Below are 26,242 nucleotides of genomic sequence, written 5' to 3'. Positions count from 1 at the left end.
AGACTACTTCTTTAAGTCATATCTTTTCTTTTCATCTGTAATAAGGATGTTGGCCAAGCTAGAGGTGCTGGATAGGTATTACAAATTAAGAAATCTGTGCAGCATAACAAGAATCTTTTTAGTGAATAGAGTTGTTCATCAGAGGCTTTAAGAAGACCAGAGGCCATTTGTCAGTGATGCTGAGGAGAGGATTTCCTAATGAGCCAGAGGTTGGACTGGGACCTCTCAGATCCTTCTAACTCTAAAAGTTCATTAAAGAAGATGCTCAACAAATAATTAGTGATTTGCTAACATACCAATAATATTTTATAACATATAAAAATCTATAACTGTAGTTATACTTCATTTTAAATTAATGGAATAACTGCATGGATGTTATTTGAAGAACATATTCTTCAGATAAAAGTGAGATTAAAACTTTATCTTAGCTAAAATTTTATGAGAAAATAGAGTGTATTGTTGGTATCAGTTACACTTTAATTATTTCTGGATTTGAATTTGGTTTTCTTTTATATTTCAGTATAAACCATGTAGAAATGAATGTTATGATGCATTTTATATATGGAGGAACTTTGGACTTTCCAGAGAAAACTAATGTTGGGTATGTATTATTTTTAAATCATTTTAAGTATAAAAGTATTAATACTTTGTGTTGTCTGCTTTGTTGAGCTTTGTTTTAAAGTGTCAATACAGTAGAAGCTTCACTTTGATTATTTTGCCATATCATGTGTATTTGGGGAGTATCTAAAAACAGGAGGTCGCCTTATTTAGAAGAAAAGATGATCTAGCAACTCACAGTAATAAGATTAAGAAAAGTCTTTATTTGACTCAGATTTTGTTAGAAAGACCTTATATTTGTTTTGGAAAATAAACGACAGGTTTTTATAAAGTAAAATTGAATATCAAATTTTGAACAATTATCTTACTATTTTGTTTTCAAATTTTAGGATTACTCTTTTAAACAGCAAGAGAAAAGTAAAAAGAAAAACCTTAAAATTACTTTATAGACATCCTAAAGAACAACAATGGTTCTTAAGTGCTGTTTAGTGAAATGCCATGTAAGCGCTGAAACTGTAGTAGAGAGTGAAATCTACCTTGCTCTTCCAATTTTTTGGATGTGTTCTTCTTCTATTGCTGTTTTCATACCAAACAAATGAAAGCTGCTTTTTAATTTAAATATTCATTGGTTTTTTAAATTACAAACTGAGTGATTTTGGAGGGAAAATGTCATGAGTCACAGGGATTAAGTATTGAAATTTATCCCCCTGGAAACCTACAGGAAACTTTATCATGCCCTCAAGGCTTGTAGGTTTCCTAAGTACCTAAAGTGAGTGTGGTAGGTGGAAATTCTTGCCAAATGAAAGAAGCAGTGGAAACTCGCTGAGGCATTGGATACTGTTTTCAGTCTTAGAGTCATTTGTAGGTATTTTCAGTATGATAAACATCAATTAATTGCCCTCCTCCCAAGTTTTTATTATACAGATTTCTTGCAAAGAGTTTTATAACTTTTACAGCCTTTGAAGCAGCTTCCTGGACTTTGCTGAATATGTCACTGACAATATGAGGGGAATTTGAAACATCTCCAATTTACTTCATGTTATTCTCCACTAACCAAGTCATCTGACAGTACTTTCTAACTTTGACCTGTGTCCTTTTTATTATCCATAAAGGATATCTATTATGTAGGACAGAAAGTTAGAGTTAAAATAATTCAGATTATTATTATTTTTTTAAATAGGCTATTATTAAGACATTACTGTGTATTAGTCCTTAGTTTTTAAATTGGAGAATTAACAGTCTGTTTTTATTTTAGTCAGATACTCAATATGGCTGATATGTATGGACTAGAAGGATTAAAAGAAGTAGCAATCTATATTTTAAGAAGAGATTACTGTAATTTCTTTCAGAAGGTAATTATTGAGTCTCAGAAATCTTTTACCCAGTGCTTACAGTCACCCATTATTATCTACTAGATTTTTAACTCTGATAGTCAATAGTGCTTTGAATCTTAAAAATATTCAGTCAATTTAACTAATGGGAACTCTAGTTGAGAAATAGCTCATATGATATGCTTACAAAAAAAAAACCCAGAAATTAATTCAGATCATTTAAGTAAAATAAAATTGACATGGAGTTTATTGAAAGGATATAGGAGTATCCTTTATAATTCAAAGGTGGAGTGTGCAGCTGGGACTGAGTCAGGGTGGGTGGCTCAGTCAGTTAAGCGTCCAACTCTTAATCTTGGTTCAGGTCATGATCTTGTAGTTTGTGAGATCGAGCCCCACATTGGGCTCTGCACTGACATTGCAGAGCTGCCTGGGATACTCTCTCTCTCTGTGTGCCTCTCTGTCCCTCCCTCCCCTGCTTGTGTCCATGTGTTCTCTCTCTCTCAAAATAAATAAACAGAGAAAAAAAACCACATTTATCACAAGTGTTTCATTTGTTCTTTTCCCTGAAAGTACGCTCTTCCTTCCTGTCACTTCTCTTTATAGCATCTACTTGAGATGGAATATATTTCTCTTCTCATCAAGTGGAGTATGAATACTAACTTTTAACTTTAGTTAATATAAACATAAATTTATTGTCTAAAGAAAGATCTCCTACTACACATTTGTACAGATGCCATTTTGTACATTATTCTTAGATTATCTAATGTTTTAACTTACTCTGTGACTATAGGTTATTTTTTATGTACTTAATCATTTTCTAAATTCTCTACAGTGATCATATATTATTACTTTTATAATCAACAAAAAAGCAAATCTTAAAATGGTTGTTTTACATCGATATTCCCTTCTTATTGGGTACTTGAGGCAACAGTATGTATTGTATGCATTTTAATTAGGTAATTTTAATAATTTTAGTAACATGTAAATTTATATTTTTGTGTTGGGTAGGACTTTCCTACCTCTGTATAAGTTGCAGCTGAAGAAGCACCCCATGTACTAAAAGAGAGCCATGAACAGTTGCCTATAGCACCACCTCCACTACCACCCAGAGTTTACTGAGAAACATTAAACTCCTCAGCTACCTTTAATCAATCATTTATTCCAGCCTCTAGAAGTAAGGAAATTAGAAGAAGGAGGGTGGTCTGTGGTATCCTGAACTTTGTAGAAAGTGAAGATTTCTGATGAAAGATTTTCCTTCTCTTTCGTCTGCTTCCCTCATCTTCCCAGCCAAGTGAAAGTTAGGAGGGAGATCCAAGCATATCTGAATAAAAATTAAAGATAGAGGGTATCTGCAATGAGGAGATATGTCTTATCCTTCAGATGGACATATGCCACATCTGTAAAACCAGCCCACTTTGGAGCTTCCATTAAAGAATAAAAGAAAATGGTAAGAGATTTCTTGGGAGAGCCTGAATTTCTTGGAATATGCCTCAGAAGCCAGTAAGAGTACCCTCATATGTGGAGATTTCTAAAGGGAGAAGCCAGTACTAGTTTGGCCATTAGGGACAATAGCTGTTGTCATGTGTAGAAAAAAGTAGGGGCTCCTGTCTGGCTCAGTTGGTAGAGTGTGCAACTCGTGATTTCGGTGTTGTGAGTTCAAGCCCCACATTGGGTGTAGAGATTACTTAAAAGTAAAATCTTAAAAAGAAGAAAAGAAAAAAGTATGGGGAGTCCACTCCACACCCGTTACACCTGGTTCGTGGGGAGGGAAGAGGACCTTAGTGGTTCTTTGAAGATTAGAGGTTGCTGGTACAGGGCCAAATGATGCTGTGTCCCACCTAGGGATCACTGCACATCATGAACCACTAGAAGAATCTTTATCCACTGAGGGGCTAGGGTTACATATAGTCTGCTCCTAAAGAGTCATTGGCAAAGGCCATCAACATCTTTTTTTTTTTTTTTTTAATGTTTATTTATTTTTGAGAGAGAGAAACAGAGCATGAGCGGGGGAGGAGCGGAGAGAGAGGGAGGCACAGAATCCGAAACAGGCTCCAGGCTCTGAGCTGTCAGCACAGAGCCTGACGTAGGGCTCGAACTCACAAACTGTGAGATCATGACCTGAGCCGAAGCCAGACGCTTAACCAAATGAGCCACCCAGGTGACCCAAAGGCCATCAACATCTTAATTAGAGCAAACTCAGTGACATCAACCTATTTCCATGCTGTGTCTGGTTATTTATATGGCCATTCATAGCCCTCTTTCACAGGAGTTAGACCTAGAAAATGGAGGAGCAAGAGGAGACCACACCATGCTCTACTCCTGATTCCATATTTCCCCAACTATAAATGTAATCAGTGATGGGGGAGAGAAAGATGTAAAGCCAGATATAAGATAGGTGTCTAAATAGTACTGTGCTGATTTCAATTCCAAAAAATAACCAGAAAATACTGGAATTTGCCTATAATGTCATGAAGGGATGGAAAAAAGGAGAATTTGACACAGCATAGTTGGCAGCATTATCTGGGAAAAAAGTTTTATGTTAGTATCTCCTCTGAACTGAGACTCCTCAATAAATGAATTACATCTAACATTTTATTTATTTTTTATTTTTAAAAAATGTTTTATTTTTTTTTTTTATTTTTTATTTTCCTTTTTTGAAAATGATTTATTGTCAAATTGGCTTGCATACAACACCCAGTGCTCATCCCAAGTTCCTTCCTCAATGCCCATCACCTATTTTCCCTCTCCTCCCACCCACCCCCATTCACCCTCAGTTTGTTCTCTGTATTTAAGAGTCTCTTGTGGTTTGCCTCCCTCCCTCTCTGTAACTATATCTTTTTCCCTTTCCCTTCCTCCTTGGTCTTCTGTTAAGTTTCTCAAGATCCACATATGAATGAAAACATATGTGGTTTATATATATAATGGAATACCACTTGGCAATGAGAAAGAATGAAATCATACCATTTGCAGCAACATGGATGGAACTGGAAGGTATTATGCTGAGTGAAATAAGTCAGAGAAGGACTGGTATCATACATTTTCATACATTGTGGGGAATAAGCTTAGAAATTCCCTGGGCTTGCACCAATGGGTTAACAAGGCATAAAGAATTACAAAGCCATAGGATGCTCACACCCAAGTTTGGGTAAACAAGATTAGGTGAATAAAGGTAGAGAAGGGGGGCTAAGGCCCCCAGAATAAAGTAGGGGGCAAAGGCCCCCAGAATAGAGGGGGGGCAAATGTCCCCAATACAAAGGTATATGAGGTAAGCAAGATTAGGTATTCAGGGTGAAAGCACCCCCCCAATTTAGTACTATAGCAGAAAGCTGCTTTCACAGGAAGGAAGGACCAACGTAGGTAAACAGGTAAATAGGGCTATAGACCTCTGCACTGCAGTGAAGCTGTCCAGAGCAGAGCTGATTAACAAAAGAAAGGTGTCTTGTTAACCCTGAGGTTACTTGCTGTATCTGTCTTATCCCCTACGCTGGCTAAGATAAACAGACATGGTGCTTCCTGTCTGCCATTAACAATCATCTGACCATCCGCCTGGGGCCAGGATTTTGTTTTGTATTAATCCAAACCCCTAACCCCAAATATCTTCAAGACCCCCTTTCCTTCGCGTCCATAAGTTAGTGTTCATAGTTTCATTGCCTCTTTGTGCACATCCATCACCATGTTTGTAAGCCTTCTGATCCTAATACAAATGGGGCAAGGACCCTCATTCGGGGCTCTTGTCTTTTCTTGGACATTAGCCATCTCTCGCTTTTAATCCTGCGTCCACTCTCTTGTGGGACAAAAGAGAACTTTAGACTTAGAGTCTATACAATACATCTAACATTTTAAAAATAATCTCTTTTATGGATAGTCTTTGGACCATTGCCTCTAGTTTTTAGTATGTTTGTAAGTATACATAGGTTGTATGCAGCTTCTTGCATTTTACTTACAATAATTCACTTGATTTTTAAAACACAGAAGGCATATTTGTTAACATTGTAAAACAACAGAAAATGAAATTTTAAATAGATTATCAATATGATACTTTGTTGAAAACTTTTTTCACTTTATTTTACTTGTTTTAATATATTTTATTGTGGTAACAGATATTTGAGAGAATAATTTTTGCTTTTATTGCTTGATCTTTAAACTTTTGCTTTACATATTTTTATAATATATAACTTTATAAATATATCTTTGAAAGTATAATTTTTAACTTCTAGATCTCAGGGGTATCTGGGTGGCTCAGTCGGTTAAGCATCTGACTTTGGCTCAGGTCATGGTCTCGCCATCCATGAGTTTGAGCCCTGCATACGGCTCTGTGCTGGCAGCTCAGAATCTGGAGTCTGCTTTGAATTCTGTGTCTGCCTCTCTCTTTGCCCTCCCCTGCTCATGCTCTGACTCTCCCTCAAAAAGAAATAAACATTTAAAAAAGTTTTAACTTCTAGATCTTAATTATGTAGTTTCTTGCCAGTGACTTACTTGCATGTGATAAGCCTATTGTAACACACTGCACAGTAATACAAATTTGGGTAGAAAGTAATGGGTAACTGACCCTGAAACTCCTGACAAGCTTTAGTCATGTCATTAACTTCACAATTTTACCTTTTACACAATTAAAATTTTTGGACTTCATTTATAGAATTACAGTGAACTTTACATTATATATTTTTCATCCCTTCTTTTTTTTTTAAGTTTATTTTTCAGAGAGACAGAGACAGAGCAAGCGGGAGAGTGAGAGAGAGAGAGAGAGAGAGAGAGAGAGAATCCCAAGCAGGCTCTGCACTGGTAGTGCAGAGCCTGATGTGGGGCTTGAGCTCACACAACCATGAAATCATGACCTGAGTGGAAACCAAGAGTTGGACTCTTAGCCAACTGAGCCACCTAGATGCCCCTTTTTTGCCACTTCTTTAAAAACCTATCTTGGATAGTGATTTAAATATATCTCTTCCCGACTGTTAAAAACTGAGAACAAACTGAGGGTTGATGGGGGGTGGGAGGGAGGGCAGGGTGGGAGGGAGGGCAGGGTGGGTGATGGGTATTGAGGAGGGAACCTTTTGGGATGAGCACTGGGTGTTGTATGGAAACCAATTTGACAGTAAATTTCATATATTAAAAAATAAAAAAAAAATTAAAAAAAAAAAATATATATATATATCTCTTCCCAAATTCTGCAAGCAGATTTTGAAAATGACTAAAGGTCTGTCATCCTGTTACAAAATACTTGGAAATTAGCATTTTTATATAAGTGAAATTCTCAGAGAGTTAAAGTAACCTTTTAAGCCAGTGGTCAGTAAACCTTTTCTGTAAAAGGCCAGATAGCAAATATTGTAGGCTTTGTGGGCCATACATTCTCTATCACATCTACTCAGCTCTGCTGTTGTGGAACAGAAGCAACTACAGACAACATGTAAAGGAACATCATAGTAGTATTCCAATAAAACTTTATTCACAAAAACAGTGATGGGCTACATTGGCCCATAAGTATAGTTCCCTAGTCTCTGCTTTAAGCAGCAAATTACTTTGTATTTTAATTTTTTTGTGGAAATTATTCTTATACATCAATTGGTGGACTTTGTGTTGTAAAGAGCTGGTTATTCCTAAATTAGATTGCTGGACCTCTTTTTTTTTTTTTTTTTTGAGCGAGAGTGAGGGAAGAGAGAATCTTTAAATTTTTTACTTTTGTATTTATTTTTATTTTAGAGAGAGCATGAGCTAAGGTGAGGGGCAGAGGGAGAGAGAGAATCTTAAGCTGGGTCCATGCTGACACAGGACTTGAGCACAGCCCTGGGATCATGACCTGAGCTGAAATCAAGAGTTGGATGCTGAACAAACTGAGCTACCCAGGTGCCCCACATTCCTGGACGTTTTAACTCTTGTGTTTACTTTTATAATTTTTTAGACTTCTGAGTGTTTTTATGTTTATACCAGTAGTTTCTTCCCAAGAGTTTGATACTCTTGTCTGAAGTGGTTCAGAAAACCAAATTATTTAACTTGGTAGAATTATCACTGTATCATCTATATAGTGACGGCCATTTTTATTTTATTTTATTTTTTTATTTTATTTCTTTTTTTTTGTTATTTTGAGAGAGAGAAAGAGAGTGCACAAGCTGGGGAGGGACAGAGAGAAGGAGAGACAGAATCTCAAGCAGGCTCCACACCATCAGTGCAGAACCCAGTGTGGGGCTCGAACTCACAAACCATGAGATTATGACCTGAGCCGAAATCAAGACTTGGACTCTTAACCAACTGACCATTTTTTATTTTAGAATAGCCTAGAGTACCTCCAGTTATTGCAAAGGGAATAACCAGTTTGTTCATATACAAAGCAAAACATTTACATTCAATTTATTGAACACTAATGTAATACTTTTAGGAGAAGTGTATTAGAAACTCAAATTAATAGCAGTTCATAATTTTAAAAGTTGCAAATCACTAACCTTATTAGAAAGATTACCCTGGGTGTAATTCTAAAGAAGCTTTGCTCTTCTCTGAGAGCAAGGGATCTTCAGAAAGATACACTTAGAGACCACATACACAAATTGGCTGATTGATGATCTTTATTTAGTATATAAACCCCACATTACAACAAATGAATGTGTACCAAGAGAAGTTGAACTCTATTCACCCTAATAGGCAATAGATATGCTTAGAAAATAATCCAAAACCTGAAAATAAGTGATATGGGCAATATGTAGCAAAGAGGCTTAACACCAAGAGCAATGAGTTGTTGTCACTACTTATATCTACATTTTTTGTTTTAATTACTTCCATATATGAACTTTTAAAATACATTATATAATTATGATCTAATTTCTGTCATTTTGTCTGAGGTCAGAGTAGGACTTCCCATTGCACATGCACTTAGAGTTATATTTATACTTCAGGAAGCAGATTAGATCATATGGTTGCATTGCAGTGTGATGTGCTAGAAATTACACCATTTTAATGTAAAAAATAAGCTAAATGAAATTAAAATAAAACTTGTGTTCATTCTGATAGCTGAGAGAGTTCAAATGCTATTCTATAAAACTAAAGGTTGTTAGTGATACTCTGTTTTACAAGAATAGACTTTTGAATTATGCACATTTATTCTGCAGTTTAGGTATACAAATCAGATCATGTTTATGAACCAAATACTTTTAGCCTCTGAAAGTTGAAAAAAAATACATGTGGTGTTTTCTATTAATTTTAGCCTATTCCCAGAACGTTGGCGTCTGTATTAGAATGCCTGATTATTGCTCATTCAGTTGGAGTGGACAGTCTTTTTGCTGACTGCATGAAGTAAGTGATTTGAAGTAGTGTCAATACTATTAATATAAAGATTTTGTTCTTCTATTCTTGTAATTTTCTGGGAGATTTTGGAATTGGCCTGTTTTCTGGGGTACATTGTAGGGAGCTTAATGCTTAACTAGTTGTAACAATTGAGAAGTATTATTGACTTAGATATTACTCAAGATGCTTGGGATCTATTTTATTTTAGCCTAGCCATGGTTATTTATGTCAAAAGCTATGCATGAAACTTAAAGTAGAATTAAAATATTTGTTTACAGAAAAGGGAGGACAATTAAGTCCATCATAGAGTTCACAAAATTAACGGTAAGAGTTAGTCATCATATATTTATGTACAACTTATATCATTGAAAATAAAAGTGTTATTTGAATACTATAATCCAAAATATTTTCATTTCTCTAACTTGAGATTCTTTTATTTTTTTAACAGGTGGATTGTAAAGCATTTTGCAAGGTTTTGGTCTGAGAGAAGTTTTGCAAATGTACCTCCTGAGATTCAGAAAAGTTGTCTTAACATGTTGATTCAGTCTTTAGTAAGTATAAACTGAATACCCTTGTTTGTATTTGTCATCAAAAAGTTTATTCAGTTTTGTGTAGGTACTTTCAAAGTTTTAAACATAAATGTAGAATTCTATGGTAAAAGCAAGATGAGAGAACCGATTTCAGATAACCCAGAACCAGTTGAGAACCTGTCCTCAAGATTTTGTTCCCCTCTACCAAATTCATTAGTTAGGGTTCAGAGAAGCAGAACCACTATTTTGGTTCATGAACAAAGGGGGCCTGGTGCCACAGATGGAGGTTATGCATTGGTATCAACAACATAGATTTCTATTCTCTAAGGTAGATTTGGTACAGCGCTGAAACTTCTCTGTGGCAACATTCCCCACGAGAACCAGCCATTTACTTGGAGGCCAGTTAATTATATTGGACCACTTCATCATGGAAAAGGCAGTGCTGTGTTCTCATTGGAGTAGACATTTGCTCTAAATACAGATATGCCTTCCTTGCTTCCAGTATTTCTGCTAAAACCGCTATCCGTGGTCTTACAGAATGCCTTTTCCATCATCATGGTGTTTCACACAGCATCACTTATGACTAATGAACTCACTTCACAGCAAATCAAGTCTGGCTCATGATTTCACTGGTCTTACCATGTTTTCTGTCATCCTGAAACAACTGGCTTGATAAATACCAGCCATGACCAAGTTACCAGTTACAGAAATGAGGTTCTAGTAGTTATGATATAAACATTAATTCCCCCTTTTTATATGAATATTTGTTTACATAAACCACTGTTTATGTGTACTCCTTCCACTGTCTCATATCTCTGCCATCTAATATAAGACCTGTTAATAATGGTTAATTTTATATCTCCATATTTAAGTTACAGGATAGCAAAGGGGAGTGGGAATCAGTCTGAAGAACAATAAATATTTCCCAAAGACAAAATAAAGACTTTATATCCTCTTACAGGGAAGGGCTAGCATGTTTGTTGTATACAGGATACTTATACCATGTCAGGCAAAAGCATAACTTTGTTATTGTCTCCATTTGAAATTAAGTATTGTTTAAAGAGATGTGTATGGGTGCCAAGCCCACAGGGGTGGACTGCAGTGATTTTGTAACATTGTCAGCTTGGCTCAGATAAACTGTTTCCCAGAATTTCCCTCTTTGAATGTTTCCACTTGGAGTGGCCACAAGGGACAATTTGGCACGAGATTTGGAGGGTAAAAGTGAAGCAGCAGCCTTTTTTTTTTTTTTTTTTTTTTATAACACCAGGACTATTGGGGCAGGCACTTTTATCTCATACGTGTTGCTTCTTTACTGGCTCACCTTGTGGATGTGAAACAGCAGCCAGGCCATATCTGCTCCACCATGCCCTGTGTCCTTTTTTGGCTGCTCTTACGTCTGTGCCAGAGATATGTTTACCTCCATGATGAAGAGTACCAGCATCGCCTGAAGGACACCTATTTCATCCAGGTTGTAGGCAGTGAAAACTGAAATGAGTCCATCCTTGTGGATTACAGCTTGTGTTCTTGGTGTTAGTATGTCCTTGCTGTCCTGTCTTCTCATATCAGCTGCCTTCCCTGTGGTCTTCAAACTATATCTTCATTTACAAATACCATTTAACCAGCTCCCACGATTACATAAGGTCAAATCTCTGTAACAAATTCCTTTATATATATACAATTAACTCCTAGTGGTTCTCTTTCTCTGAACCCTAAATGATACGTCACACTGGGTTACATAGAAGATACATCTAAACCTAACTGGGAAAATAAGTGTAGGCCATCAGCTGGTGAAATACTACCAGCAAAAAATAAATCTCAATCTATATTTATGCTAATGAAGGACTTTGTGGCTTAGTTTCTTAATATTTTGCATTTGTTTCTTTGGTCAGTGAATAGCTACTCCCTGTTCATGAAGGCAAACCATGTCCCAGCTATACTTCAGCTTCATAGAAGTAGAAACATCATTTACTACTATTGCTGCTGCTGCTGCTGTTGTTGTTGTTGTTGTTATTATTATTATTATTTAGTGGGTGTTTTTAGACCTTTATAGTTAAAAAATACTTGGCATTTTTAAAATTTTATGTAAGACAGGTACTCTAACCTCTATTTCACATATGAGAAAAGAGAATCAGAAGTGCTTTATTCAAATTCAAAATGTCAGTAAATGACAAAGCCATATCTTTTTTTGTTGTTAATTTATTTATTTTGAGAGAGAGAGAGAGTACAAGCAGAGGAGGAGCAGAGAGAGAGGAAGACAGAGAATCTTAAGCAGTCTTCGTGCTGTCAGTGCAGAGATCATGAACTGTGAGTGAGATCATGACCTGAGCTGAAATCAAGAGTCAGACGCTTAACTGACTGAACCACCCAGGCACCCCCAAAGCCAGATCTTAAAACCAATTGCTGCCATTCTGAAGATAATATGATAGGTGCTCACTGTGGGCAAATTTTTCTTTAAAGAAATGTGGACCTTGACTTTATCATCTCACAAATTGGTGGAAGAATGGGCATTTAAATAACTAAGTATAATACAAGTTAGACTATGATGAGTACTAATATTAAGTTCCTTGTCAGTCTAATTTACCCTGGTAGCCTCAGCCTTAGAGCAGTGCCTGACTCATATTAGCAACTCAGTATATATTTTCAAATAGGTAAATACATGAAAGAATAAGTTAAAATTCAGGTGTGTACATGGGATCACAGAGGTTAAAACAATTGATTCTGATTAGAAGGATGAGAGAAGTAATTTGAGGTGAACCTGAAGCTAGAGGAAAATTTCAGAATAAAACAAGTACATTAGGATATTCCTGACAGACTGTTAAATTGTGACCAGAGACCTGGAGACAGACAGTTCCAATATTCTGCTATAACTGGAATGAGAAGAGATAAGTCTGGGGAGAGGCTAAGGCCAGATTGGGAGGGATCTTAACTGTCTTGTTAAGAAGTTTGATTTTGGGGGGCACTGGGTGGCTTAATTGGTTAGTTAAGCATCCAACTTCTGCTCAGGGCATGATCTCACAGTTCCTCAGTTCAAGCCCTGCATGGGGCTCTCTTCTGTCAGTGCAGAGCCCATTTCAGATCCTCTGTCCCCCTCTCTTTCTACCCCTACCCCGCTCATGTGAACACACTCTCTCTCTCAGAAATAAACATTAAAAAAAAAAAAGGTTTGATTTTTTAGTAAGTGGTAAGTATGTGAGTTTAATTGAAAAATAAGCCCTTCATATGATGCCTCTCCCTCTGTTACAATATTTTGATTTTATAACTCTAATCAGGTCTTTGTAAGCTTTGTGAATATTTATTTTTTACTTTCAAGACAGATGAAAAGATGACATCAGAGCAGCTGAACATGCAGTTTAATTGAAATTTTGAAATTATGTCTTTCTTTTTTTAGGTTTTTGTTTTTATTTATTTTGAGAGAGAGAGTACAAGTGGGAAAAGGGAAGAGAGAGAGAGAGGGAGAGACAGAATCACAGGCAGGCTCTGCACCACCAGCACCGAGCCCAATGCAGAGCTTGAACCCACAAACTGTGAGATCATGACCTGAGCCAAAATTGGAGCCACCCAGGTGCCCCTGAAATTATGTCTTTCTTTGTGAATAGTCAGGCTTTCAGAAACAGTAGCTTAATATATTTTTCATATTTTATTATATAAATAAAGTATATTTTGCTTTTGATTAAAAAAATCAGATATTTTTTAATGGTGCTGGGAAAACTGGACAACTACATGCAAAAGAATGGAACTGGACCACTTGCTAACACTATAGACAAAAATAAACTCAAAATGGATTAAAGACCTAAATGTGGAACCTTAAAAATGTTAACCATTTTTAACCATAAAAATTACCATTTCCTAAATGGTAACCATAAAAATCCTAGAAGAAAACATAGGCAAATAATATCCCTGACATGGCCATAGCAACATTTTTCTAGATATGTCTCCTCAGGCAAGGAAAACAAAAGCAAAAATAAATTGGGATTCCATCAAAATAAAAGGGGTTTGCACAGTGAGGGAAAGCATCAAAAAAACAAAAAGGCAACCTACTGAATGGAAGAAGGCATTTGCAAATGATACATCCAGTAAGGGGTTAATATCCAAAACACATGAAGAATTTATACAGTTTAATACTAAAAAAAAAAAAAAATCCAATTAAAAATGGGGAGAAGACCTGAATAGACATTTTTTCCAAAGCGTATACATAGATGGCCAACAATACATGAAAAGATGCTCAATATCACTAATTACAAGGGAAGCGCAAATCAAAACCACAATGAGAGACCATCTCAGACCAGTCAGAATAGTTATCAAAAAGACAAGAAATAACAAGTGTTGGAGAGGATATTCAGAAAAAGGAACCCTCATGCACTGTTGGTGGGAATGCAAACTGGTGCAGCCACTGTGGAAAACAGTATGGAGGTTCCTCAAAAGATTAAAAATAGAATTACCATATGGTCCAGTAATCCCGCCATTGGGTATTTACCTAAAGAAAATGAGAACACTAATTCAAAAAGATACATGCTATTGCTACATTATTTATTAGAGCCAAGATATGGAAGCAACCTAAGTTTCTACTGATAGACAAATGGATGAGGAAGATGTACATACACAGAGAGGAGTATTATACAGCCATACAAAGGATGAAATATTACCATTTGTGACAATATGAATGGACCTAGAGGATATTATGCTAAGTGAAATAAGTCATACTGCAAAAAACAAATACCATATGAATTCACTTATATGTGAAATCTGAAAAAACAAATGCATAAACGAAAAGCAGAATCAAACCTATAAATAGAACAAACTGGGGGGTTGCTAGAAGAAAGGGGTGGGAGGATGGGAACAATGGGTGAAAGGAAGTGGTGGGTACAAACTTCCAGTTATGGAAAGAATAAGTCACAAGAATAAAAGGCCTAGCATAGGGAGTGTAGTCAATGCTATTGTAATAGCACTGTATGTTGACACATGGTAGCTACACTTGCAGTGAGCACAACATATGTTGTACACCTGAAACTAGTGTAACATTATGTGTCAACTAAAAAATTTTTTAAGAAAAAATTTTAATTGTTTCAAATTAAAATTTGAAATATGTTATCCAAAAAGTGAAAGAGCACCAGTCTTCTTAGTTTTCTTTAGTTCTAATTCAGCTCAACAGCATGTGCCATGGTGGGCACTTAACTGCATCAGTGACATGCCCAACACTGTCATATACGAAGGGAGATAAGAAAGTGCTACACTGAACTATATTTGGAGGATTTTCTTGGTCTTTTATTAATGTGAGGGGATTTGAGTTTTTTTTCCCTTTCTGGGTCTATGCAGCAGTTCAGTAAAATATGGCTGCTCCCTCCTACCACGTACAACCATTGCTTTTGGTTAGAAGAGAAAGCAGGGTGAAGGCATGAGTAGAAGAGAGAAAGGTGTTAGAAAAGTTATAATTTTATAATGTAATTACTTGAACTGTTTCAAAACATTAAATTTTGCTGTACCAAAATGTTTAAGCCCTTATAAAAGCAAATTATGAAGAGTTTTTAAATTGAGGGAAGTTAAAACAAAAGTAGGGATGGTCAGTAGGGTAAAACAAAGTTGTATATATTATGCTATTTAGTCCTAAGGCCAAAGGATAGCTTAAGACCTATTTGATCAACACAATATCATAAGGATTAAGAAATAATATGACTCATAGTATTTATTCAATATATGGTATTATCCAGGAAGCTGGCTGGAAGAATTTTCAGTTGGATCTATACTTCATATCCTGGTATGCAAGGGATACATTCCAAATAGATCAAAGGTTTGAATGTGGGGGGAAAAAGCCGTTAAAATATTACAGTACACCCTGGGAGAATTGTAACCTTGACAGGAGAGCGGAGATATAAAATTCAGAAGGCTTAAAAAATTGATTACATAAAAACACAAAATTTTATGTAGTAAAAACAACCAAGCAAAGTCAAAAGACAAATGACAGTTTATATCATACTTTTGACTCTAGGTTTCCTAATATAGAGGATTCTCACAAGTTGATTTAAAAATATAGGACAAAATTAGATGGTTCACAAAGACAATACAGATACTTCTTAATTTGATGAATAAATCCTCAACTTCATTTAAGAGAAATGGACATGAAAATGACAGTATCAAACCATTTTCTATCTTTTAGAATGAAAAGAAAAAGGGAATGTGTACTAGGTTAGTAAGGTTGTAGGAAAGAAGTACTTTTATTCATTCTTGGGAAGGGTATAAATTAGCACATCTTTTGCTGTGTTTTTCAAACTTTTTTAACTGTAACCGAGAGTGAGAATTTTCTTTTACATTGTAACCCAGTACACTCACACATAGAAAACTAAAACAAGTTTCACGAAAGAATGCTTACCATTATTACATGATGTACTAATATTTCCTGTTTTTCTCTTTTCTCTATTTTTTTGTTTTGTTTTCTAATGCTGATTGTAAGCCACTAAAAATATTTCTGTTGGTTGCTAGGAGAAAAATCCACAGTTTGGAAAACAGTCCTTCATTGAATATATACTGGTGATGTTTAGGATACTTCTGGTGCCCCACCTCATATCCTCTTGGCCAATGTGTGAACACCAACCATTGCTGCAGCATACAGCTTCATAGGCATGCAGTCTGACAGCATTTTCCGTCAGCCACATCACACTTATTTCTCGTTTCTTTTCCTAAGGCTTCACTATCACTCCACACAGGGTACCTATGGCTCAGCAATTCTGATACCTGTGCAAACCTGGAAGTAGAAGGAAGTTAACACCTCAGGGACAAGCCTTGACTAAGGCGAGATTAGAGTCAATGGTTATGTTTCCCTGTTTTGTCCCTTGGGCAGAATAATTCAAGGTGCATTCTTTGTGGCTCTTCAGAGGGTCCCCAGCAAGACTGAGTCCCACTTGCCTGTAATAGTGAATACTATATCAGTGCTTCTCAAACTTTAATATATATACAAAACATTTCAGGATCTTGGTTAAATCTAGATTCTAATTCAGTAAGTCAGAGGTGGAGCTTGAGAGTCTATGTTTCTAACAAGCTCCAATGGATGCTGATGCTGTGGGTCACACTGAGTAGCAAGAAGCTAGAAAACATATCCTTCCATTGGCTTTTCTGCCTTCCCTGTTTCACTCTCATTATGCCTCAGATTCTCTTGGGATCACATCCCAAAATAAACTGTCTGCATACAAGCCTATTTCTCAGGCTCAGGATTTAGGCAGAACCCAGGTTAAGACAAGTAGTTTTAACCCAGCAATTCTGTTTCTGGGAGTTTATCCTATAGATATGTTCACACACACGTATGAAATATTATTTACAAGATCTTTCATTACAGCATTGTAACAGCAAAAATTTGGAAACAATGTAAACATAAGTAGAGGATTAAATGACTTACCCATATTGTGGGCTATTATATAGCTATTAAAACAATAACAAGGCTCTTTATATTCTGATAAAAATATTTAAGATGTATGCTAAGTGTAAAGGACAAGATACTGAGAATTATTCACATTAATGCTTCCATTTGAGTAAAATAAAGGTTATTGCATATATTTTTTGTTTGTGTATGTATAAAATAACTCTAGAAAGATATAGAAAATTATATTTTTTTAAGTGTATTTACTTAGTGCAGGAGGGGCAGAGAGAGGGAGGGAGGGAGAGAGAATCCCAAGCTGGCTCTGCACTGTCAGTGCAAAGCCTGATGTGGGGCTCAAACTCATGAAGCATGAGATCATGACCTGAGCTGAAACCAAGAGTCAGATGCTTAACCGACTTAGCCACCTAGGGGACCCCAGAAAATAAATATTGGTTTGGAGGAGAGAAAATGAGTGGCTTGGGGACAGGAAAGGGAAGGAGACTTTTCTTAGTACTGCCATTTATATGTTGTTGAAATTTGAAGAATATGTTAACTATTGGATTACAATTTTATGTGTTTTGTCTAGAAATGCATTATTATGTTTTCTTCCTTCTTTGAGCTTCAACCTTCTTTGAACTCTAACATTTAATGTTATATATTCAGATCAGTATGGAATAGATTACATACCACCTATGTTATCATTTAGTCCATATTTTAATAGGTTCCAATCTAAATTATAACTATAATTTATATCTATATTTTTAAGAAAATTATTGTCATATCACATAACATGTGTAATAAGCACTTTGTAGATATCTGCCAAGTTTATTTGAATATCCTACATTTGTCTTCACCACCAGAACAATCATTAGAGTAGAACAAATCGGGCTTAGTGCCTAAAAGCACAGTTACTCAGGATGTTGTCAGAGGGGGAAAGGGTGATGGTACCCCCCCAAAAGAATTATAGCATTACATGATTGTTTTTACTCTAATAAAGCAAGGGAAACATATAATACATTTTTTAAAAATTCTTGGTTAAGCGGGGGGGGGGGGGGGGGGGCATGCATGGGTGGCTCAGTTAAGTACCTGACTCTTGATTTCAGTTCTAGAGACTGAGACCCCTCATTGGGGGCTGTTGGGATTCTGTCTCTCCTTTTTTCTCTCTTCCCCTCCCCACTCACACTTGTGCAAACATGCTCTCTACACCTCTCAAAATAAACATTAAAAATATAAAATGTTAAAAATTTTGTTCAAGGATTAAACAATTTAGGAATTCACATACGGATTCTCACTCTCTGATGATGCTAAGAGATGAACAAATATTTCAGGGTCTACTATGACCCAGTTCTGTACTAGGCCCTGGGATGCAATGGTGTGCCAAAATAGACATGGTTTCATGCTCAGTAAACATACAGCCCAGTGAGAAAGATGGATATTAATCCAGTAGTTATGTTCATGATAGAATAATTAGAAATGAATTAAGTACTCTAAAAAAAAGGGACAGGTTCTCTGGTGGCATATATAAAAGAAATCTAATATAGGGATAGAGATCAGGGTCAGATAGAGTTTGAGTTGAGATCTGAAACATAGAGAGGGTGTGCAAAGTTTACATCATGCAGCCTATGTTAAGGATGTCAGTCTATCACTTCCAGATTTATCAGTTGTCTATTGCTCTATAACAAACTACCCTAAAATGAAGTGGCTTAAAACTACAATTTATTATTTCTCATAATTTTGTGGGTTGACTGGGTAATTCTTCTGGTTGTTTCCTGAGTTCCATCCTGCAGCTGCTTTCACCTGGTGGCTCAGTTGGAGCTTGGGTTCCCACTCCATGTGGTCTTCCTTACCCAGCTTCTTCATGGCCTTGTGATCCCAGAATTGCAAGTTGCAGGGCTTTTTGAGACCTTGGCTCTGGAACTTGCACAGTACCAATATTTGCGCAAGCAAGTGAAAAGTGCCTAGGTTCAAGGGGTGAGTAAATAAATTCTACCTCTTGATGGATGGAGCTAGAAAGAACTGGTGGCCATGTTTTTCAGTCTACTACAATCCATCAGGTAACTCTTTACACATCAAATAGTTATTTACTAAGCATTGTTTTAAGAACTAGAAGCCAAATATGATAATTTATATGTTGCCATTTTTTCTTTTTCATTGGAGCACATGGTATTTGTGAATTATCATTCCACTTTCCATAGAGATCAGTATTGTGAATATTTTTTTCCTGTGGAATAACAATAAATCATCATTAGGTGAATAAAATATAAAGAGTTTTACCTGATTAGAGTGGAGGAAGAAAATCACTGGAGAATATAAGCAATTTTTAGACTTTCTAAATTTGTAATAAAGAGCATGTATTTTATAGTCAGGAAAGAATTAAGGTTATGTCAGTGTAGCTATACAGTTATGAATGATATCTATAAGCACAAAAACTAATTCAGTAGGGAAAATCTCAGAGAGGTCAAGTTTTTCTTTGTAGTTCTATTATAGGTCTTCTCTCAGGTTTCTTTTAGCTATCTTTTAGAGATGATTTGTTCCCAGTTCAAAATTTGCCTTTTTGGATAATTCAGAATGAGTAAATAAAAAAATATTATATGTCATGACAAAGATATTAGCAACCTGGAGTTTTGTTTTTTTGCAGGAAACATCATAAGAAAACAAAAGTATTTGATTTGTTTAAAAAGTTATTTTATAAATAGTAACTTTTTTCCCAATATTTTTTAAATTATAAGAATGATAAGAATGCTGCTTTTCTTCTGATGGAAAGTGACAGGCTAATCATCAGTTTACCCAGAGTGAAGTGGACAGAAGTAGCCCTGACTATGGCATCTCGGCTGCAAGAAGAATGTATTGCATTTATTATAGAAAACTTCTCCAAGATCATTCACAGTGAAAATTTTTCTCTTCTCTTACAGGTACTATGTCTAAAAGTATTTCCTATATTTAGCCCCATCTTTGTGTTCTGATTATAGTTACGTAAGAGTTTTTAAATGCAGGTTGCCTTTGATTAAATTAGTATGACTTAAATAAATTCCATAACAGATGGCATGCTTGCATAGGATTTACAGCAGTGGTGGACAGGATTTTTGGCTTACAAGATAGTGAAGGCAGTAAGGGGACAGGTTTGAATGCACTGGTAAGACGTAATGTAACTCTGGCCAGCAATAGCCCTCTATCAGCATAAGCCATATTTTAGAAACCAGTCATTAATGTATTGTTTTGTCAGTAATACCATTACAGTCCATGCAAAATTCTGTCTTATTGGGGACCCACTTGCTCTAAATTTAGTTAGTAAATAAAGAACTTTGATTATTTATTTCTAATTCTGTTTTTAGGACTATTTTGGTTCCTAGGAACTGTGTGTGTGTGTGTGTGTGTGTGTGTGTGTGTGTGTGTCTTTTTTTTAAAGGAAAGATTTTTATAATGCTTATTATTACAATTACATAATTGTAATATATATTATAAAATATAATTATTATATTATTATCAGAGGAAATAAGATTTCTGGCTGATTTCCAATGGTCAGTTATGATGAATGTTTTGTTGTTAAGCCAGACTTTCACATTTCTTACACATTTTACATGTATTCCTATTAAATATAATTTCTGTGTTTTGTAGTCACAAGCAATGAGCAGCACAGCTGATCTGTTGGACAAAATTTTAAAAGCAATTGAAGAAAGCATTACCACTGAGAATAGCTGCTCTCTTCTTATGGCTCTGGACACGTTACTGAACTCTGACAGTACAAAGGAAATGGTATTGAAAGTGATGGAATTCATTTAAATGATATATTTGAATTGCTTTAAGTTTTTAAAATATATGCACATTTTAAGTGTTGTAGCATTCATTAAAACTTGGTGATGGGTGGTTAGTTATAGTCCCTAATTTTGTGTCTGTTGGAATTTTTCCTAAATAAAAATTTAATTTCATTTACCTCCAAGAAGACTTACTATAAAAGTTCAAAATTTGGCAGTTTGACTTGCTAATTCTAAACATAGTTTGGTGCTTAACAATATTAATTGGTACGGCGTAACTCTAGTATTTCTCCCATGTTACTATATTAAATTTCTTAAATGTAAAACTTACTGAAAATTTTAAGTAATTTTTTAGAATTTTTAATAATCAGTGTCTTTTATTTTCAGAATATGTTAATCCCTTTTTGCCTTCAGGAAAAAAAAACATTTAAAATTGGATTGACTAGGAAAAAGCAAAATGAAAATATTTGTTTTTAAATGCAATTAATCAATGTAATAGTAAGCTTATTGCAAATTGTTAACCTTTTGTTTTTGTTCAACAAGAATGATAAAAAAAATTTTATCATATTTATTACTATTGGATAGAGTATTTGACCTTGTAATGTCATAGTTGATTTGAAAAGGCTGTAGAAGGTATTCATGTAAAGGCCATTGGTGTTTTAAAATAATGTTTGTTTGAAAGGATAAGGTTTAGCTTCATGTTCACTATAAAATTCTGTTTTTGAAGAGTAAGCCTTCATAAATAACATGGACCCGACGATTTTAAAAATCTAAGTGATGACATCATTGATCTAGCTTAGGAGTAAGTAGATTCGGAAAGGAATAATGACTGGTTGCTATGACAATGTGGCTCTCACCAGCTGCTGATTTGTTGCTTGAACACAGGGTTTTACGTGCAAGATCCAGGCTCTGCGTGATAAGCTGTGGATCTTCCTGGTTCAGTCTTTCTATGCTGTTCGTCATACAGAAAGCTGGAAGCTGATGAGCACAGATGATCAACAGAAAATCCAAGCAGGTATGGTAGCCTTGAGATTTCTTATTCTTATGATCTTTGTAACAAGAGATATCTTGAGGGGATTCTAGTAAGTAGTAGGATTAACATTGTTTGCTTCTGTTCAGTAATAGCTTGCTAATTGAAACTAGTGATAGTATGTTTAGGCAGTTTTAACAAATCATGCTTTGCTGTTCTTAGAAGATGACTCATTTCCTTTATATGTGTATGTATATATATGTATGTATATATGTCAGTTTTTAATCCTATTCTGTATTCTGTATTAGCAGCAGTGTTCCAGCCAAATTTGCTTAAAAGCATTCTTATAAAGAGATTAGAAGTATAGGAAAATGTAATTCACATAGAACATATTACCAAACCTACTTTCTCTTCGTTTTTAAATATATTTCGCCATAAAGCTTTTCTGTCTTTTGCATAAGGTATCATTTCTTGTGGTTTTGTATAAATTAGATGGCTTTATTTCACAATTGATTGGTTCAGTGATATGGTGTGTGCTATTGCGGAGTGTCCCTCAGGAGCCGCACAGTGGTCTCTGACATTTAATAGGTACCATTTGAAACGTTAGCATTAAAAAAAAGATGTATATTGCTCAGAGTATGTTTGTTTCAAAAATACTAAGAAACAATTTTGAGGGTGTGGAACTAAAAATGGCTTCATGACTATTTTTGGGTTAAAGCAGGTGCCTTAGAAAAAATATTTGCAGATTCAGCAAGTATACTTTTAAAAACATTTTAAGAAACTGTATTTTAGGAAGTGAACATTTTTGTACTATAAAACATGAAAGCCATATGTGATATATTCTTGATAGTGCATAGATATGTTAAATTCTTTAATGGAATAGTCAGAATATGATTTGCTCTGTCTTGCATTATGAGCATAACATGATAGTGTAGCTAGATGTGATCTCAAGAGCACTTTTCAAAGAAATTCCAACAAAATCATGAAACAACGAAAATCTCAAGGTCTTCAGGAATTTGAAATTTTTTCCTTGTGACTATTTGTGTAGTGATTTTTAGATAACAGTTTATTTTTACTACAAAATGCATTCAATGTGAAGAAAAAGATCAGCATTCCATGAGTAGGTGTCATTCAACTCTTTTCTGATTGGTAGTAAACTTTGTTTTTCTTCATTTTAAAGAATTTCATAGTTAAGTTGGGCCTTAAATAATGTTCTTTTTCTTAATTCTACAAAGTGATAATTATAAATACATGGAAATACATACATAAACATATACATATGTAAAACAAAATTATTGGTAATTGTACAAATTGTCAAAAAGAACTTTTCAATCTATTCTATCAATGTAATAATATATTTTTTTTAATCTTCAGCATGTTGAATGGATAGTTACTGCATTGGGAAACCCCATATAAAGGGGTGGTTCTAGGTTGTCTTTTGTTATAACATTTCTTATATTTTAATTGAGTTACTGACCTTTGGGAGAAATCTTATATTAATTTCTTTTTGTATAGGACTGTGCAGAGTCATCTGCTTACTACAAATCAGTTCTTATAATACCATTTATAGGATCCTGCTTTGTCTTATACCACAGATCCTATGGAACACAAATAGAAGATGCATGGTAGTGTTGCAAATAATTTAATATATTTTTTCATCAGCTATTTTAATATCACATAAATTTTGGAGATTATATTTTTTCAAACTACGTTTTCAAACCCTGTAACCTTCAAAAGAAAGAAATACATTAGCTGAACTATATTTATAGCTCTCATCCCATTATTTCTGTATATTTTCCTGACGTCATTCAAATTCTTATTTGCAGAATATAAACATGAGTTCTCCAATAACTCCCATATAATAATCTACAAAATAAATTTTTATGTAATTCTAAAAAGAATGATATGGGTTTGAGGATTCTTTCTTGTTTTATTTTCAACAGAACCTTATTTTTTCCCCTTCTCTTTTTTTCTTCCTTATGATATACCTGCAAAACCAGGAAAAATTTGTAGTTAATTTCAACAGAGTATTTTTACATTTTTTAGGATGGACATTTTCTCATATTTAATGGTTTTTAAAATACCACATTTGCCACAACCTGTAATTTTTTGTAAATTTGTAAAACTAAATGAAACCAATTATCTCTAAAATTTCACAGCTTGAGAAAATTCCTTTTTTTATAAATGTATGAAGTCCTCTCATGAGATTTTACATTTCTTTTTTTTACATTTCTTATTAATTTTAATAACATAAACTCAATGCAGACCAGAAAATAAGACTGAAAATAGGGTTCTTTAAAAAAAAAGTTCTAAAATATAATATGGAATTATTTATGTGTACTAGTTTGTTTTTAAGCCTGTTTTAAGTTACTTTCATTAAAACATAACCTTTTTCTATTTTTATGGTAATAATAGTGTTTCCTATAAAAATAAATTGTTGTTTTTCCTACAGCTGCATTTGACAAAGGTGATGATCGAAGACTTGGCAAAAAGCCTGTTTTCAGTAGCTCTCAGGTAAACTTTAAAAATTTTATAGGTCCAAATGAAAAAAGATACTAAATAATTTAAATTGTATTAATTTATATTTCATTGATTTTTAAAATGTATTTTTCATAATTATAGTTGTTTCTTGATGAAAATAATTTTGACTTTTTAATCAAGTGAATATTCTATATATTTTAAAATTATGTGAATTTTTGATGTCCAGCTGGCATAGAAAGTGAAATTTTTTTTTCAATATGTGAAATTTATTGTCAAATTGGTTTACATACAACACCCAGTGCTCATCCCAAAAGGTGCCCTCCTCAATACCCATCACCCACCCTCCCCTCCCTCCCACCCCCCATCAACCCTCAGTTTGTTCTCAGTTTTTAAGAGTCTCTTATGCTTTGGCTCTCTCCCACTCTAACCTCTTTTTTTTTTTTTTCTTCCCCTCCCCCATGGGTTTTTGTTAAGTTTCTCAGGATCCACATAAGAGTGAAAACATATGGTATCTGTCTTAGAAAGTGAAATATTGTCTGTCTTTTTTATTTCCTTGAAAACCTTTTTTGGCAACTAACATATTGGAGCTATTCCAATAGATCAGAAATTGTCTAAAATTCTAGACCTAATTCAATGTCTAATTTTCTAATTAACCTACTTCTTACAAAAGATTTTAGTTGTCCCAGTTTTCTCTATACTAAGATTTTAATTCACATAATACATTTTTGGTGTGAAAAAAGGCACTTAGTATCAAGAGTATAGTTGTGTTTTACTTTAAAAGTTACTTGCTATATTTTTATGAGGTATCTAAAGTAGTCAAACTCCTAGAAATAGGGAGTAGAAGAGTGGTTGCCAGGGGCTTGGGGGTATAAGGAAAAGGGCAGTTTTTCAGTGGGTATAGAATTTTAGTTCTACAAGATGAGAAAGTTCTAGAGATTTGTTGTTAATATTACTGTACTTTCCACTTAAAAATGGTTAAGATGCATTTGTTATACACCAATGTTGAAACATTTTTCTTTCCCTAAGCACCAAACACTGCTAGACTCCCCCTTGACCATTCTTAAGTATATTATAGAGTTCCATAGAACATACTTTAGGAAGTGGTACCTTAGGACATTTTTCTCTATGTACTAGTTCCCTGCTATCCCCAGTGGGTGGGTGGTTGGTTTGGTTGGTTTTTTAGGCCCCCAAAGAATTAGCCTACCTGCTTTGCTTTCTCCTGTTCTACTGACTATTACCAACTAGGCTATTGCTCTTTCCTTGTCTTATAGTAAAATAGAACAAAGTCTCATTATTCTTCCTTACCATCGTGACTTTTAGGTTGTCCAAGGATTTATACTGTTAACCACAGTGGGAAGGAAACAGGGTAATATGTTTCCTTAAAAAGGGCAGTGGTATACTGAAATGGGTGCTGGGCATAGAATAAGAGTTAAAATCTTGACTTCACATTTATTATCTCTGCCATATCTGAGTCTTAGTTTGCTTGTCTGTAAAATGGAATAATAAAACCTAGCAGAGTTATTGTGAAAAATAAGTGAAATAATTTATGTGCAATTATTTGGCATGTAGTAAGTGCTCAATAAGTGTGGAATGAATAAATGTGTTTTCCAAAAAGAGGTGAATTCTTCTGGGATAGGAGAAAAGTTAATGAGATAAGACAAAGAGAAAGATTTAAGAGGAGTGCTGGTACCAGAATACTTAAGGTAATGATGTCTGGAATTTACTTCAAAATAGAATGGTAGTAGTTATATATGAAACAAAATTGGCCAAGAGCTGATTATTGTTAAAGTTGGGTAATAGGTACGTGGGGATTCATAATACTATTCTATTTTCTTTTGATTGTGTGTAACCTTTACTATAATAAAAATTTAAACAAAAAGAATAGTACTGGAACCAAAAGGGAGGGTTGCCTTCTTTTTCTCACTTTTGTCAATAGCATGTGGTGACCTTTCCAGTTGGCCATTTGTATACAATAAATCTATGTAAATTTTGCAGATGTAAGTTAG

The 26,242-nt window shown here is 34.7% G+C and overlaps 1 protein-coding gene across 5 annotated transcripts in view; it reads left to right on the top strand.

The window, feature by feature from the left end:
- The window catches only part of BTBD8 (BTB domain containing 8), a 116,829-nt gene that overhangs the window by 68,316 nt on the left and 22,271 nt on the right, over positions 1–26,242 (top strand). For 4 of the 5 annotated variants that reach the window (XM_049618421.1, XM_049618420.1, XM_049618419.1 and 1 more), the window contains 8 exons: positions 521–601; positions 1,814–1,910; positions 9,079–9,167; positions 9,607–9,709; positions 19,763–19,945; positions 20,649–20,786; positions 21,671–21,800; positions 24,208–24,269. In XM_049618421.1, the coding sequence (XP_049474378.1) occupies positions 521–601; positions 1,814–1,910; positions 9,079–9,167; positions 9,607–9,709; positions 19,763–19,945; positions 20,649–20,786; positions 21,671–21,800; positions 24,208–24,269 (883 nt within the window). Of the gene's footprint in view, positions 1–520; positions 602–1,813; positions 1,911–9,078; positions 9,168–9,606; positions 9,710–19,762; positions 19,946–20,648; positions 20,787–21,670; positions 21,801–24,207; positions 24,270–26,242 lie in introns of those variants that run through there. The other variant, XM_049618423.1, reaches the window with a different exon arrangement.

Source organism: Panthera uncia (genome assembly GCF_023721935.1).
Source record: "Panthera uncia isolate 11264 chromosome C1 unlocalized genomic scaffold, Puncia_PCG_1.0 HiC_scaffold_4, whole genome shotgun sequence".
In the NCBI taxonomy this organism is placed as follows: domain Eukaryota; kingdom Metazoa; phylum Chordata; class Mammalia; order Carnivora; family Felidae; genus Panthera; species Panthera uncia.
Note: the sequence above shows the minus strand (reverse complement) of the source record. Positions and strands in the feature narration are given on the sequence as shown.